Below are 15,842 nucleotides of genomic sequence, written 5' to 3' on the forward strand. Positions count from 1 at the left end.
CACATCATAAATTATCCTTATACGCTGACGACCTTCTAGTTTACGCTCAACAGCCACTTATTTCCCTCCCTAGTCTTTTCCACAAATTTTGTAGATTTGGTTCCGTCAGCAACTTTAAACTTAATATCTCTAAAATGGAGGCCCTCAATATTTCTTTACCTCCCCATGTATTGACGAACCTTCGGCCTAACTTTTCATTTCAATGGTGTTCAAAGGCTATCACCTACCTTGGGACCCTGATTTCGGCCGATCTTAATGCGCTATTTTCCCTTAATTATTTACCTTTACTTTAGCGTATCGGAAAGGATTTGGCTTCATGGGGCGCTTCAGCCCTGCCCTGGTTCGGCCTCATCAACATCCTCAAGATGGATACTTTGCCTAAGCTACTATATGTTTTCCAGACTGTACCGATCACTGTCCCTAGGAGTTTCTTCCTTTCATTACGCTCCCTTTCGATTAGATTTATTTGGCACCGTGAGTTTCCAGGTTAAAACACAGGTTACTTACCTATCCGAAACTTGAGGGTGGAATGGGTTTGCCGGACTTAGAGCTTTACTACAGAGCCACGTTACTGGCCCAGATGCTTGATTGGTTTCCTAGACCAAGATCTTTCTCAGGCTGATCTTTGGGCATTACCACGGGGCTATGACCAGGAATATGTGCGTTTTTCCGGCTTGTCCCCTTTGACTTTAGCTGTTATGCGGTTGTGGTATAAATGAGGCATGATTACTCTTTTATCTTCCGATCCCTCTCCTTTATCACCACTATTTGATAACCCCTCCCTCGGGTTGGGCTCTTCCATTATTGGACCCTTTACACGCGCTTCCTGGCCCGTAGCCCGGGACTTTATATGCCCCCAATCAGGTCTTCTACTCCTTCAGGGTGGGTTTAGGGATTGGTCAACCACTCTACACCTATCCTCCTTTTGCAAGCACTTGCACTCTTCCTCCAAAAGTCATCACCCACTTTCTGAGATTGAATGGCTGTGCTCCCTCTCTGAACCACCAAGACATGTCTTAGCTTCCCTCTATAAAGTGCTCCAGAATGCTCTTCACTCTGAACTCCCTCCCTACACTAAGACGTGGGCTCGAGACATAGGTAAGGACATTCCGGCTGAAGATTGGTCCACGTCGTTCCACTTTACTCATAAATCGTCTATTTCTTGCTACTCACAAGAAAAGAATTTTAAGCTTTTTTTCTCGATGGCACAGTGATCCCCTTACAAAATGTTTGCTTCTACACCTGATCTTCGTTGGCGCTGTAATAGAGCTGTTGGCACACAGCTCCACATGTGGTGGGATTGCGATCAAATACAACCCTTCTGGCGACAAGTCTTTGCTGTATATAACCAGATCTACTGTGAGTCCTTGGCCCCTTCTTTCCAGCGATGATGATGAGTTCTCCATCACTAGTGCAGAGGCTGCCAGCACACAGAGCACAGTTCAGGCACAAAGAACAGTCTAGGGGATGTGTCTTTGTGGTTTTAATTTAGGTAATTTTGATGGGGTGTAGCGTGGTACGGGATACTCCAGAACTACTAACAGAAACAAGAAGACACACTTCTCTATGCTGCAAATAGTCAATTAGATGTGAACAGCTGTGGGTGCTGTCAGCCTCTCATTGCTTTGTAGGAAATCATAGTTGGCCTCAAACATAGGTGTGAATGAGGCTTTTGTTTTTTACCTTTCAAACAAACTGAGTTTGTATGTAGTTAACCTTTATATGTTTGTGAACAGTACATGCTTTATTTTCTTTGTGGCAAGGATCATTGTCATACTAGATTGTGTGAATGCATGTTTTCACTTTTGACCTCCGTGTAATGATCCTCAGTGAAGGTCAGGCTGTCACATACATTTCTGTGTCTCCGAGTGTGAGATTGCATTCACATTTGATTTTCCAAATGTCAAATGGAAACTAACACACTGGCAGCATTTGTTTTTATTTTGGCCTCTCCCTGCCCATAAGCTGATATTCTGTCTCAGTTATATTTTGTTGATAAATTCCCCTCATTTGATGTATTCAAGTTTGATATCAATGATTCCCTGAGGACATTGTGGAGGGGCTGTGGCCCTGTTATGATTCTGTTTGTTCTGCCAGATGTTCCATTAATGTTATTTTGTACATGAGGATTGCCAAATGGTCTTCTTGTGCCAGTCTTGTTCTTTTTTAGCTGCCCAGGTACAGGCACCATGCCAGTGTGTGGTTTGCAAATAACCAGTGGGATTATGAATGTTTTTAAAGGAAGAACTGGCTCAGCTATCCATTAGCAATCAATAGGATTCTTCCTTTCATTCTGTTATTCTGCAGTGAAGGAATGAAAGGGAGGATCTGATTGGTTGCTATTAGTAATAAGGATTGCTGGTGAGAGTTCTGTCAAATTAAAGTTTGATAAACAAGGCCAGTTAAAAAAGTTTTCTATTTCTGTATCTAACTATTGACATGTTGACTGTCAGAGCTGTAAATGATTTAATCCCTTTTAATCCCAAAAATAAGTTGCAATTAAAGAGCATCCAACAGTGTCTGATCTCTAGCCTATCTCAACCCATTGCTTAAAGCAGAACTAAACTGTAGCTGAGTGCCACAAGCTGGAAACGCTACTTAAAGTGGTAGTAAAGTCTTGAAAGGGAAAATCCGATGACAGGCAGGGTTTTTATAACAGAAGAGACCCTAGTGGTTTCTTATGTCATACATGCCCCCCCTCCCCGTGCCTGTCAGTAAGTAATGTGATCTGAGCCGCACATGGGAAGCTCAGACCACATTTACGGCATGCTACAGGGATGTGACTCCCGTGCACATGACATTCAAGTTGCTGAAGATTGAGAACCTAGAAGTAAGACTGAGCAAAGATGGAAGCCACCGAAGACCAGGGAGAGCCCTGTCAGCATGGCTCTGGAGGGCTCCATCTGCAGGTAGGTTTGTCATAATGTACTAGTATGCAATACATACTAGTACATTACAGTATGACCTAAGACTGCACAGGGGACCATTTTTGTAAATAAAGAGACTATTCAAAGTAAACTCCAGCCCCAAATCCATCTATGCCTCCATGCTTTATTTTGCTGAGAAATAAACTTGAAAAACACCCTTTTAGCTTTGCTAGTCACAGTTATCGTTTTCATAAGGGCACATGATTTACTTCTTGAAATCCATCTGTCCTAAGCTCAGGAATGCAGGCAAGAAGGAATGTTTAGCTGAGAAAGTCCATCCTCCGTTCCTGCAGATGAAAGAAAAAAATGTCCATGTAGACTCCTGGGACTTATGACATCATTTTGACCTAGGCCAGAAACTAGGAAGCAGCTGAAGAAATGTAAAAATGAAATTTTAGAACAAGTATACATAATATACTTTCCTGTCTATGTACTAATGCTTGCAACATAAAGATTAAAAATAGTCAGTGGTGGACCGTCAGGACCAGCAAGGCCTTCTCTGTTGGCTTAAACACTGCCTAAACTATCAGAACCACTGATATACATTTTATTATATTTTTTCCATGATGTGTTATTGCTGGTATAGCCTATTCTCTTCATATCATATTCTCTTGGTTTCACTGCTTCCAGTAGTAGTGTTTATGTTAGAGCTTTTATCCTATTATAATTCAGCCATGATAGCTATCATGTATTGCCAGTGTCAAATCTGCCTTGAGGCCTTCAGAATCAATAGTGAAGGTACCTGTAGCTTAAAGTAAATGTCACTGAAACTGTAGCTTTAACCCAGGGTTCTCCAAACTATGGCCCTCCAGCTGTTGAAGTACCACAAGTCACAAATGCCTCTGGGAGCCTTACCTGTGGCTGTCAGAGTCTTGCAAGGCCTCATGGGACTTGCAGTTCCTCAACACCTGGAGGGCCATAGTTTGAAGAACCCTGCTTTAACCAGTCAGATTTTGAATTGGCGACACCTCGGCCATCTAGCAAGTGGACAATGCTGAATTTTTAAGGTTACAGACAAGAAGTTCAGTTAAGACACAACTGAAAGCCTAGGCAAGAGAGCTTAGTTCTGCTTTGAAGTGACCTCAGCACTACAGGCTCAAAAAAGCAGATAGCAATACTTGCAAAAAAAGCTCTATAATCTGTAAGCTCTGAAACACTGCAATAGTGCTACCCTGCTGTCAAAAGTATTCAACACTGTGTTCATTCCTGCTACCACCTCAAAACACAGTGGTTCCTCCTACTAACTTGTATGTCACTACAGGATGTACAAGCTGGCAGGAGGAACCACTGCATGCACTGGGGGAAACCGGTATTTGTCTCATCTGGTCAGTCAAAATCTAGCCATACAGGGCTCATTCTCTGTGGGCTGAATGAAAGGAAATCAATTGGTTACACCATCCACGCTAAACAGCATGGACGGAAGCTTCTCCACTGCTGACTGTTGTATTCAGCAGCTGCGGCACTGCCGAACATTGACTGCATATGATAGGATATAGTCACTGCTTGGCCATTACATTTTTATCTGGCTCTGTTGATTTTAAAATCAAAACTTGAGCTGTGGATAACCTAATATGTACTCTATACTGTTATAATTATACAGGAGTTATATAGCACCAACAGTTTACATAATAAAGGGATACAGTACAGATATAATACAATTCAAGACAAGAGGGTTAGTGAACCCTGGCTGTGAGAGCTTACAATCTAAGGGATGCAGAAGTGATACAAAAGGCCATCAATTGGTGTTAATACAATAATTTGTTTTCTGTACAGACAGGTGGGGTTCTCTCACTAATAGAGTGTACGCTGATTGAAGAACCAGATATGAACGACGATGACTGTAAGTAAGCCTGTATAGCTTTTTGCTTCCTATAACCACAGTGGTTTGTGTGTATAGATGGTACAATTGTCCGTTTATTAAAGATATGACATTCTTCCTTTTCACCATTTTACCAGTTCTTCCATTAAACTACATCTGTTTATATAAAAATGGCTGATAAACAGAATTAACATAATGTATAATATTCCAAGGCATAACAATAGGGAATGTATGATTTTGTACATATTTTCTTTATCTACAAGGCTAGGACCTTTTTTTGTTTTTTTTCCCCAATTAGGTAAATATTAATTATTGTATATTTTTTAATCTCCTTGTGAATCAGCAGGTGGGGATCTAGGCTTTGCTTTCCTTACCTGTTTACAGTGCTCAGTAGTTGAAGTTTAACCAATTGCCTGCTGCCCTATAGCAGAAATACTGCTATATGGCTGCGCTAAATCACTTATATATATATATATATATATATATATATATATATATATATAGTTCCCTCTAGTGTCAGAATGCCCGCTGCAGTCCCTCCACTAGTATAAATTAAAAAAAAACAAATTCCAGTATATATACTGCCATTTATAAACGCTATAACTTTCACGTAAACCAATTAATTTACACGTATTGGGATTTTTTTTTTTAGCAAAGACATGTATCAGAATACATTTTGGCCTACATTTATGACAAAATTTGATATGTTAAATCTTTTTACTAGACATATTTAATAGCAAAAAGTCAAAAATATAATTTTTTTTCAAAATTGTCAGTCTTTTTTTGCTTATAGCACAAAAAATTAAAAACGCAGAGGCGATCAAATACCACCTAAAGTAAGCTCCATTTATGGGGAAAAAAAGGACATAAATTTCATTTGGGTGTAGTGTTGCATGACCACGCAATTGTCAGTTAAAGTAACACAGCGCCATATCGCAAAAAATGGCCTGGTCAGGAAGGGGGGTAAATCCTCTGGAGGGCAAGTGGTTAAAAACAAATAAATGAGTCATAGGAGTGAGTCCCTTATTGGATATCTGTGAGAGCCTGCCTTATGATTACTACTGTGCTGCCTAAAAAAATATAAAATATCTAGGCAAAACAAAACATACTGTAAAAAATCCACATAAATAAAACTGACTCAATTATATTTACTCTATAATCTAAGTTGAAAATATAGGGAGGCAATATTTCTAAACTGAAAAAAAAAACATTTTGTTTTTCATGCTAGCTAGTAATTTGACTCTTCAGGTTACCCTGATTTGTAAAATATTCAGGCTGTCTGAAGCTGGTGTTCTGTAAACATCTATTGCAGAATGTGATTCTTGGAAGCAGACATGTGTTCTCTAAAGTTGGTCAAACACTGTTAGAATTTCTACACTGTTAGCAATTCTAACAGTGGATGGCTCTGCCGGCTTGACAGAAGTCAATAATTCAATTGACTTTTGTCTAAGGAGCTGGGTGGAAGTTTGTAGCCAGAACAGTGTCTATAGCCAATCAGCTGCAGACACTGTTGAGTTATTCTGACAGTTCTGACAGCTGCAGCTAGCGGTTTTCAGAATACAGTAGCATGGTTGGGAGTATTCATCAATTCATGCTCTTTTGTATGAATGGAGGAAACTGTTAGATTTCTTTCATTCAGCCTGCTGGTCGTACAAAAAAATTATATTGGTTAAAATTGCAGTAAAAAAAAAAAAAAAGAATCAGCACATGGGACATAATTTACAGTCAGTAAGAAGTGTCCTTTGCCTTAATGCATATTCTGTTAGGTGAAATCTCTTCCATCCTTAATTGTCCTCCAGTCTTCCTCCTTCCGTAGTTACAGTAACTCAGCATTAAATGTGTTAAAAGCACAGCACTTCTAAAACTAGCAGAAGCCTCCTGTGGGAAATATCATCAGATATGTGCCCTCAGCTACGCATTTGTCTGTTTTTAACATGTCTGTGAAGAAAACAATATAGATTGCGGGATAAAAGGAATTCATATTTCTACATGTTGTAGGACAAGGTGAAGTCCAGCCTCAAGATATATGCTGTTACTCATATTATCCAGAGACTTCTCATCTGTGTACCTCTCTGAAATTAATCTCACTTTTTTACCTTTGGGGTAACTTTAGGACAATGCTCCATCAATACTTTTCACCCTCTGCAAAGACAGCGCTCCAATTGGCCATTGAGGGATCAATTGGATGGAATGGCTTTTAATGTTGAAGCTGAAACTCCTGCAGATAGGTTCAAAGCTCAACAATAGGGATGCACTGATACTGATACCGGTATCGATATTGGTGCCGATACCGAGTATTCTCATGAGTACTCATACTCGTGAAAATACTCTTGATGCCTTAACTGATACTTTGCGGTGCGATTTGCATTAATGGACGCAAATTGCACCACAAAAATTAGCATGCAGTTTGAACAGGAATGTGATTCCTGTCCAAATCTCATGCGGTTTCCCCACTGCTGCTGTGTGAACCCAGGCTCAAATGCCCAAGCTCACACAGGAGCGGTGTGGGAAACCTCCCTGCAAGCATCCCATGCTAAGTCTTGGTGGTAAGAGATGAGAGAAAGCGGCAGGGATTTCTTTCCTCTCCTTGCAGCTATGACATTTCAGGCTAGAGGGCTCTTGATTGGTCAGCACCGTCACATAGACCGTGCTGACCAATCAGATACCTTCTAGCCCGGACTGTCGTCCCTGCAAGGAGAGGAGAGAATGCCATGGGGATTTCAAATCCGCAGACCTGTGAAGCAGCTTTCTCTTCTCTCCTTTCAGCAGTGACAGTTCGGGTTAGGCGGCATCTGACTGGTCAGCATCATCCATGTGACGGTGCTGCTGACCAATGAAAAGTCTTCTGGCCTCTTTCTCTCCTCTCTTACCACTAAGACTCAGCATGGGGTGTCTGCAGGGAGGTTCCCTGCACCATTCCTGTGTGAACCCGGGTTATGACAAGCATGCAATCCCTGTTGAAATTGCATGCTATTCTTTGTGGTGCAATTTGCATCCATTATTGCAAATCACACTGCAAAGTATCAGTAACAGTATCGGCGAGTACTTGATGAAAGTATCAGTACTTGTACTTACCGATAAAAAGAAATGGTATCGGTGCATCCCTACACAACACCTGTTCTTCACCAGCACCTTGTGACCTAGTACACAATCGACTGAAAAGGTAGTGTCGTTGTTTCATACTTTGTTCCATCATAATGAACATGGACTACAGTGACTGGACAAATCTGACAGTATAGTTTAATTCATTTGAATCGCTACCTACGTGAACTAAGTAGGGTGCTGTTAAGATTGATGGTTATTAGATTACAGCCACAGGCGCTGGATACTTTTGGATTCAATGTCTGTGTGTACTAGACATACACTTTTTCTTGCATGAATATTTTAAAACAGAACTCCTGTCTGCTTTAAAACTCAAATGAAACTCAATATATTGTTACCGTAATGCAACCAGACTGCATAAACAGAAATAAGTGTCTTGTACTTTTGATTTTTGGCTGTTATATTTGCTGCAGCTGGAGTTAAAATGCTCTGTAATGGCAGCATACTCAAGAGCCAGACTGCTGCTCAACACATAGCACAGGGGTCCAGGTCTCCAGGTCTCCAGTGATCCGATCAGCCCCCTATACAGTGCTCCAATGAGCAGCACTCACAATACCTCTGCGGGCTCTATTAATTGGAGCGCAGAGCAAGAGGGAGGGTTGAACTGCTGGACTGGTGTTGAGCATTAGTCTGCTCTTCTGGATTGGTGTTGAGCATTAGTCTGCTCTTCAGCTTCCTGCCAACACAATGTATTTTACAGTGATTGTAAAGGGTAATTTTTTTTTTAAACAATAAACATGTTGTACTTACCTGCTCTGTACAATGGTCTTGCACAGAGCAGCTCTGATCCTCCTTTTCTGGGTCCCCCCACCAGCGCTGCTGGCTCTTCCTCTTCGTGCACCACCATAGGAAGCTGCTCCATATGGTGGCAAACCTGTGGGCTTGATCCCGAAACCTTGCTGCCTGTGTCTATAGACACAGCTCAGCCCCAATCACTTGTCACAGGATTTAATTGACAGCATTGCCTCTCTATCCTTTGAGGAGGGAGGGAGAAGAGAGATCCGTTGTTCTTGGGGACAACCCGGGATGGGGTGGGGGGGGGGAGCTGCACACAGAAGGCTTTTTACCTTAAAGTGGTTGTGAAGAATAAACATTTTTTACCGTAATGCATTCCTTGCACTAAGATAAAGAATGTTTAGGCTAAAGTATCTTCTCCTCCCCCCTTATACTCACCTGAGCCCTCTTTTGATCCAACGCAGTGCCCATTTGCAGCGGTTCTCTCCTCTTTTCTCCACTTCCCACAGGCTTAGCTGAGAGCAATGGGAGCTATTGGTTCCTGCTGCTGTCAGTCAAATCCTGTGACGATGGAGCAGGGGGTGGTGCCAAGCCTTGATGTGGGGGGTCAATGGGCACAAGCAGCGGAGCTCAGGATCGAGTATGCAGGTGTGCCACAATAGGAAGCAGCCTCCTATAATGGCACACTGAGAAGGGTAGGAGCCAGGAGCTTCGGTGGGGGATCCGAGAAGAGGAGGTCCTGGGCAATTCCATCGCACAGAGCAAGTAAGTATAAACCCATTTGTTAGTTTAAAAAAAATAAAACTGTAGACTGTAAAATCACTTTAATGCAGAATATGCATTAAGGTAAAAAACCTTCTGCCTTCACTTTAAGCCTAGCAGCATCAATATATATATATATATATATATATATATATATCTATATATATACACACATTCAACTCTGGGCTTTAAGCCTACAGTAGTCTGATAGAGTGTATCACCCATTCTCAGCAAACTATCTGATAGCTTGTTAGGTGTACCATAATTTGCAAAAGAATGAGGCATAAAACCAGGGATTAAATCCCTTCTTACAAAGGTGTTCATTAGCTGATTCCTTTGTTTAATAACTTTTTTTAGAACTGTAAAGAGCCAGATCACGAATGTGTGGAGACTATATAATGCAGACATGTTCCATATCTGCAAAGGATATCATGATGTCTACCTTGGTTACATTCTTAACAGATGAATTCAGAACCAAAAATGTATGTAGACCGAGACTCCTGGTTTACAGACTTTCCACAGGGCACTGTCATTAACAATTATATTGTGTCATTTGTGTCCAGTGAGTGACATCCAGCTATTCTTCTGCAGTCCACAGAACCAAGTGTAGTGCTCAGTGCGTACAATGCATATTATTAGAATAAAATGTTGGTAAGCAGATAACCAAACCCATCCAGCCCCTGTATAGGATTCCAATCAGGAATAAACAAGCTAAAGTGGTTCTAAAGGCTGAAGGTTTTTTTTTAACCTTCAGGAATTCTATGCAGTTGTTAAAAAATCTTCAGTGTGCAGCTCCCCCTGCACCCCCCCCCCCCCAATACTTACCTGAGCCCCATGTTGATCCAGCGCTCTGCATAAGAGCAGTGGCTCTCCCAGGACTCTCTCTCCTCACTGGTTCTCTTCATCAATCACAGCCAGTGAGGAGGGAGTGGGACTGAGCCACGCACTGTATCCCATAGACACACAGAGGCGGCATGGAAGCAAGCACGCATGAGTGCCCCCATAGCAAGCAGCTTGTTCAAGGGGCACTCAGCAAGGAGGATTGGTGCTGCGTTATGTGCAAAACCATTACACAGAGCAGGTAAGTATGATGTGTTTTTTATTTTAAAGATAAAATACAAGCCTTTAGAACCACTTTAACTTCCATAAATCATGTGAAGCATCCTTGATGTTTTCTGTTCACTGATTGTGGGCAGCAACTAACTATGCTGCAAATCAATTTAACCAACCTGTTTCAGTGCCTTAGTGGAAGTGGAAAATATTACTGTTTATAGAAAGATCTTTAATAGGAAAGATTGTTTGTTTAAGGAATCAACAGCAAACCTGAGAGGTAATATTAGTCCTTAATATGTTTCTTAATAGATAGGTGCAGGTATTCACTAGGTTCCTGAAGGTCCATCCATTCAAGCATCATCCCATCATATGAGTGCAGTATGTTCTTTATGCCCTTCACTGGAGTTCCATTGTCCATTCCAATGTACAGTGACATCCTGACATCCTTGGACAGCTCTTTGGTCTTTGCCATGGTGGAGAGTTTGGAATCTGATTGTTTGATTGCTCTTGTGGACAGGTCTTTTATACAGGTAACAAAATGAGATTAGCAGCACTCCCTTTAAGAGACTGCTTCTAATCTCAGCTTGTTGCCTGTATGAAAGACACCTGGTAGCCAGAAATCCTGCTGAATGATAGGGGATCAAATACGTATTTCCCTCATGAACAGGCAAATCAGTGCATCATTTGTTAGACATGCATTTATTTTTTTTTATTGTTGCTATTCTGTCTCTCAGTGTTACAATACACCTACCATTCGATTTTTAGACTAATCATTTCTTTGTGAGTGGGCAAACATTAAAAATCAACAGGGGATCAAATACTTATTTCCTTCACTGTATGTCAAGTGATAATTTTCTCACTTTCTGTTTTGGCTTTGGGACAGGAAGTGAAGGGGCAATTACCTGGGGATGATTGACTCTGGGCACAAACTGTGTCTAGGGCCGATCATCAGTAGGCAATCACTTCAACTATAGCCCATATCAGCCTCTCTTCACTTTGTACAGGGCTGCTGCAGACAGCTGTTCGCATAAATCCAGCTGGAAAAATCACTTAAATCGCACATGACATTATTCTAAGTAAATACAGGTTCACTTTATTTACTAAAATTCACTTTACAAAATGAATATTCACTTTACTAGGTGACCAGTCTGTAAATCACCTGTACTGACTGACAGCTCTACTTGGAGCAAAACAAGTTCTTGGTACATCCTGGCTGATTCATTTTTTTCACAAGTCAGGCTTTTTTCTGGTGGCACAAAAGAACCAAAAGTCAAAACCCTGTGGATGAGGTTGTCAGTTACAGGCACATGGACACCACCATAGCAGTACGCTCTGTTCACAGTAAATTATGTTTCTTTTACTGTAAATGACAATGAGGTTGTGTTAGATTGCCTTGTTATAATCCAAATACTAATTAGTAGAATTCTGCTTCAGCCCTGATTCACACTGGTTCGGTGCAAATTCCGCATCAGAATCGCACCCCGTTCATGCGAACCACTGCACGTGTGTATGTTACGTTAACAACACCCCAAAAGCGGTACGCAAAACGCGGTGCGATGTGCAGAATCGGATCGCATAGGTGTGAATACCCATGCAATCTAATTCTAGCGTGGACCAAAAAAAGGTTCCTGTACTTTTTTGGTGTGGGTGCGGTGCGCTTAGAGCCATACAAAATGTATGGCTCCAATTGCTCTACATACAAATCGCCTGGGATTTGTACATGAATACGGTGCGGTTCCTGTGCGAATCACATGCAATATACCGCACCGCTTATATCTAAATCCAGGCTCAAACTACCGGAAATCTTGAACTGTGTACAAGGAAGATTAGATTATTTTTTTCCGGATGTTGCAGATGGGGCCAACTTTTATGGAAAATGAGAACGTGGCAAACGGTGCAGGCAGCAGACATAACTAGGAAACAGCAGGACTTCGGTGCTTAAACGTTTGCAAGGCGGCCCAGTATTTTTCATCTTATCTCTCCATGTTGTTCTGTCTTTTTGTAGTATAAATGATGTAAGTGAGATGGTGACAGGCTTCCTCTGACTTTTGCTGTATCTATCAATGCTACTTCATTAGTCACACAGAAGGGGGTGCTGGTTTATGGAATCCATCTCACCCTTCTGGAACTCAGAAAACAAGACAAGGGATTGTCAGTTCATTCACTGATATGTCGCAAACTTTCTTTTTGACAGTTTTTTAGGTGAATGGAAAAAAACTGTTAAAGCAGAACTACAGGAAAAATAATTTGATATCTCAACTCCATATATACAGTATAACCACCTTAGCCTGGGTTCACACTGACGCAGTACGGAATTCGCAGCGTTTTCTGTGTAAATTTCGCACCGCATCACAATCACACCCTGTTCACGCGAACTGCTGCGGGTGTGTATGTTAAGTTAACAACACCCCAAAATCGGTCCTCAAAACGCGGTACGATGTGCAGAATCAGACTGCATGGGTGTGAATACCCAATGCGATCCAATTCTAGTGCAGACTAAAAAAAGGGTCCTCCACCTTTTTGGTGCGGATGCAGTGCGATTTGAGCCATACAAAATGGCACACAGTTTGCATGTGATTTGCACAAGAATGCGGTGCAGTTCCTGTGCGAATCACATGCAACGTACCCCACCGCACAAGTGTGAAGCCAGCCTTGCTCTTTAGTTATTATTATACAGGATTTATATAGCACCCACAGTTTGCTCAGCGCTTTACAATATAACGGGAGACAATACAGCAACAAAACAGTTCAATACAAGAGGGTTAGGAGGGCCCTGCTCCTTGGAGCTTACAATCTAGGAGGGAGGGGCTAGTGGTACAAAAGGTAGTAACTGTGGGGGATGGACTGGTTGGAAGATTCCATTATTAGCTGAGGGCAGGATAGGCTTCCCTGAAGAGATAGGTTTTTAGAGATCGCCTAAAAGTGAGCAGAGTAGGCGATAGTCTGATAAATTGGGGTAGAGAGTTCCAGAGGATGGGGGAAGCTCTGGAGAAGTTCTGGAGACGAGCATGGGAGGAGGAGACAAGGGAGCTAGAGAGTAGGAGGTCTTGCGAGGAGCGGAGAGTACGGTTTGGGTGATATTTAGAGACAAGATCGGTGAAGTCATTTTGGGCAGAGTTATAAATGGCTTTATACGTTATTGTTAATGTTTTGAATTTTATCTGTTGGGCAATGGGAAGCCACTGGAGGGATTGGCAGAGAGGGGTGGCAGATACAGAACGGTTAGTAAGGTGGATGAGTCTGGCAGCAGCATTCATGATAGACTGAAATGGGGATAGCCTGCAATTAGGTAGGCCAATGAGGAGGGAGTTACAATAGTCAAGGCGATATATAACAAGGGAGTGAATTGAATAAGCTGCTTAGTGGTTTCCGAGGTTATGAACGGCCGTATCTTGGAGATGTTGCGGAGGTGAAGTCTACAAGATTTGAACAGTGATTGGATTTGGGACTGAAAGGACAGATGGGAGTCTAACATTACACCTAGCACCCTGGCATGAGGGGAGGGACTGATGGTTGTGTTATTGATCTTGATGGAGAGGTCAAGGGAGGGGGCACGAGCTGGAGGGAGTACTAAGAGCTCAGTTTTGGAAAGATTGAGTTTGAGGAAGTTGTGTGACATCCATGCCGATATGTCACTTAGTAGGTTAGTAATGCGAGAGGAGAGTGAAGGGGTGAGGTGAGGGGTAGAAAGATAGATTTGTGTGTCATCAGCATAGAGATGGTACTTAAAGTCGTGGGAGTTTATCAAGTGACCAAGGGAGGAGGTTTAGATGGAGAAGAGAAGGGGTCCAAGGACAGAACCTTGAGGGACCCCTACAGAAAGAGGGAGCGAAGAGGAAGAGGCAGTGTTGTAGGTAACGCTGAATGAGCACTGCGATAGATAGGAGGAGAACCAGGAGAGAGTCTTGGAGGCCAAGAGATTGGAGTTTTTTGAGGAGGAGGGGATGGTCAACCGTATCAAAAGCTGCAGAGAGGTCAAGTAGAAAGAGTACGGAGTAGTGGCCATTGGTTTTAGCAGTTAGTAGATCATTAGTGAGTTTTAGTAGGGCAGTTTCAGTGGAGTGTAGTGAGCAAAAGCCAGACTGTAAAGGGTCAAGAAGGTTGTTGTCGGTGAGGTGGGAGCTCAGGCAATTGTAGACTAAGCGTTCTAGGAGTTTAGAGGTAAATGGCAGCAGGGAGATGGGTCTTAAGTTGTTCAGGTTGGTGGGGTCCAGGGAGGGCTTTTTAAGTATTGGAGTGATGTGTGCATGTTTTAGTGGGGAGGGGAAGGCACCAGTAGAGAGGGAAAGATTGAAGATGTGAGTGAGGGAGCGTAGGATGGAAGAAGAGGGTGACCTTAGTAGTTGTGAGGGGACAGGATCCAGGGGACAGGTAGTGAGAAAACCTTAGTGACCTCTTCGGTAGTAGCAAGGTCAAAAGAGGAAAGTGTTGAGGGAGGTTTAGTATAAGGTATGCTAAGTGGGCTGGATGTCTGTGCAGTGACAATGCCCCTACGAATTGCGTCAATCTTGTTTTTGAAATGATTTGCAATCTTGTGAGCAGTGAGTGAGGTACTGGGTGGAGGTGGAGAATGTAGAGAGTTAAAAGTAGAGAAGAGACAATGAGGACTGGATGACAAGGTACTAATAAGAGTGACAAAGTAGGCTTGTTTGGCAGCATGAAGGGTGGAATTGTATGTTAAGAAAGCAGATTTATAGAAGGTGAATGCTTGGTGAGATTTGGTTGTACGCCACAATCGCCAGCACATGACTATGTCGTTTAAGATTTCTGGTGTCGTCAGTCTGCCAAGGTTGTAACGGTCGGGGCCTGATGCTTCGTGTTGTTAGAGGAGCAAGTGAGTCTATTGTGGATGAAAGCGAGCTATTGTAGACAGCAGTGGCCAGGTCGGGACAGGACAGGGGAGAGATTCTGTCATAGAGTTGGTCAGTTGCAGAGTGGAAAGGAGCAGGGTTCGAGTTGTGAAGGTTTCTGCAGGTAATTGTTTGCTGCTTGGAGGGATAGGTGTTTGAAGACGAGGACACTGTGAAGATTGTGATCAGAGAGAGGAAAGGGGGTGTTTGTGAGGTTGTAGGGAGTGCAAAGATGGGAGAAAACAAGGTCTAATGTATTCCTATCAGAGTGAGTGGAGGACTGAATACATTGTGCTAATGCAAGGTGATGAGGTTAAGTTGAAGAGTTGGGATGTAACGGGGTGTTGACATTAATAGGGATGTTAAAATCTCAGAGAATGATAGTGGGTAGTTCAGAGGAGAGAAAGTAGGGTAGCCAGGTGGAGAAATCAACAAGAAAGCGGGACACCGGTCCAGGAGGCCGATAGATCACTGCAATCCTCAGAGAAATGGCAGTAAACAGCCGAATGCAGTGAGTCTCGAAAGAAGAGAAGGATAGAGAGGGAGGGTTAGGGAGGACTTGAAAGTTGCTCAGTGGGGATACACGCAAACCAA

General features: G+C 42.5%; 1 protein-coding gene across 1 annotated transcript in view; it reads left to right on the top strand.

The window, feature by feature from the left end:
- RASGRF2 (Ras protein specific guanine nucleotide releasing factor 2) overlaps positions 1-15,842 on the top strand; it is a 454,295-nt gene that overhangs the window by 295,934 nt on the left and 142,519 nt on the right. Inside the window, exon 11 of the mRNA XM_089693224.1 lies at positions 4,701-4,767. Within this exon, the coding sequence (XP_089549350.1) occupies positions 4,701-4,767 (67 nt within the window). The remainder of the gene's footprint in view (positions 1-4,700; positions 4,768-15,842) is intronic.

Source organism: Staurois parvus, unplaced genomic scaffold (genome assembly GCF_062004578.1).
Source record: "Staurois parvus isolate SC_StPar_1 unplaced genomic scaffold, SC_StPar_1.0 ptg000618l, whole genome shotgun sequence".
Classification (NCBI taxonomy): domain Eukaryota; kingdom Metazoa; phylum Chordata; class Amphibia; order Anura; family Ranidae; genus Staurois; species Staurois parvus.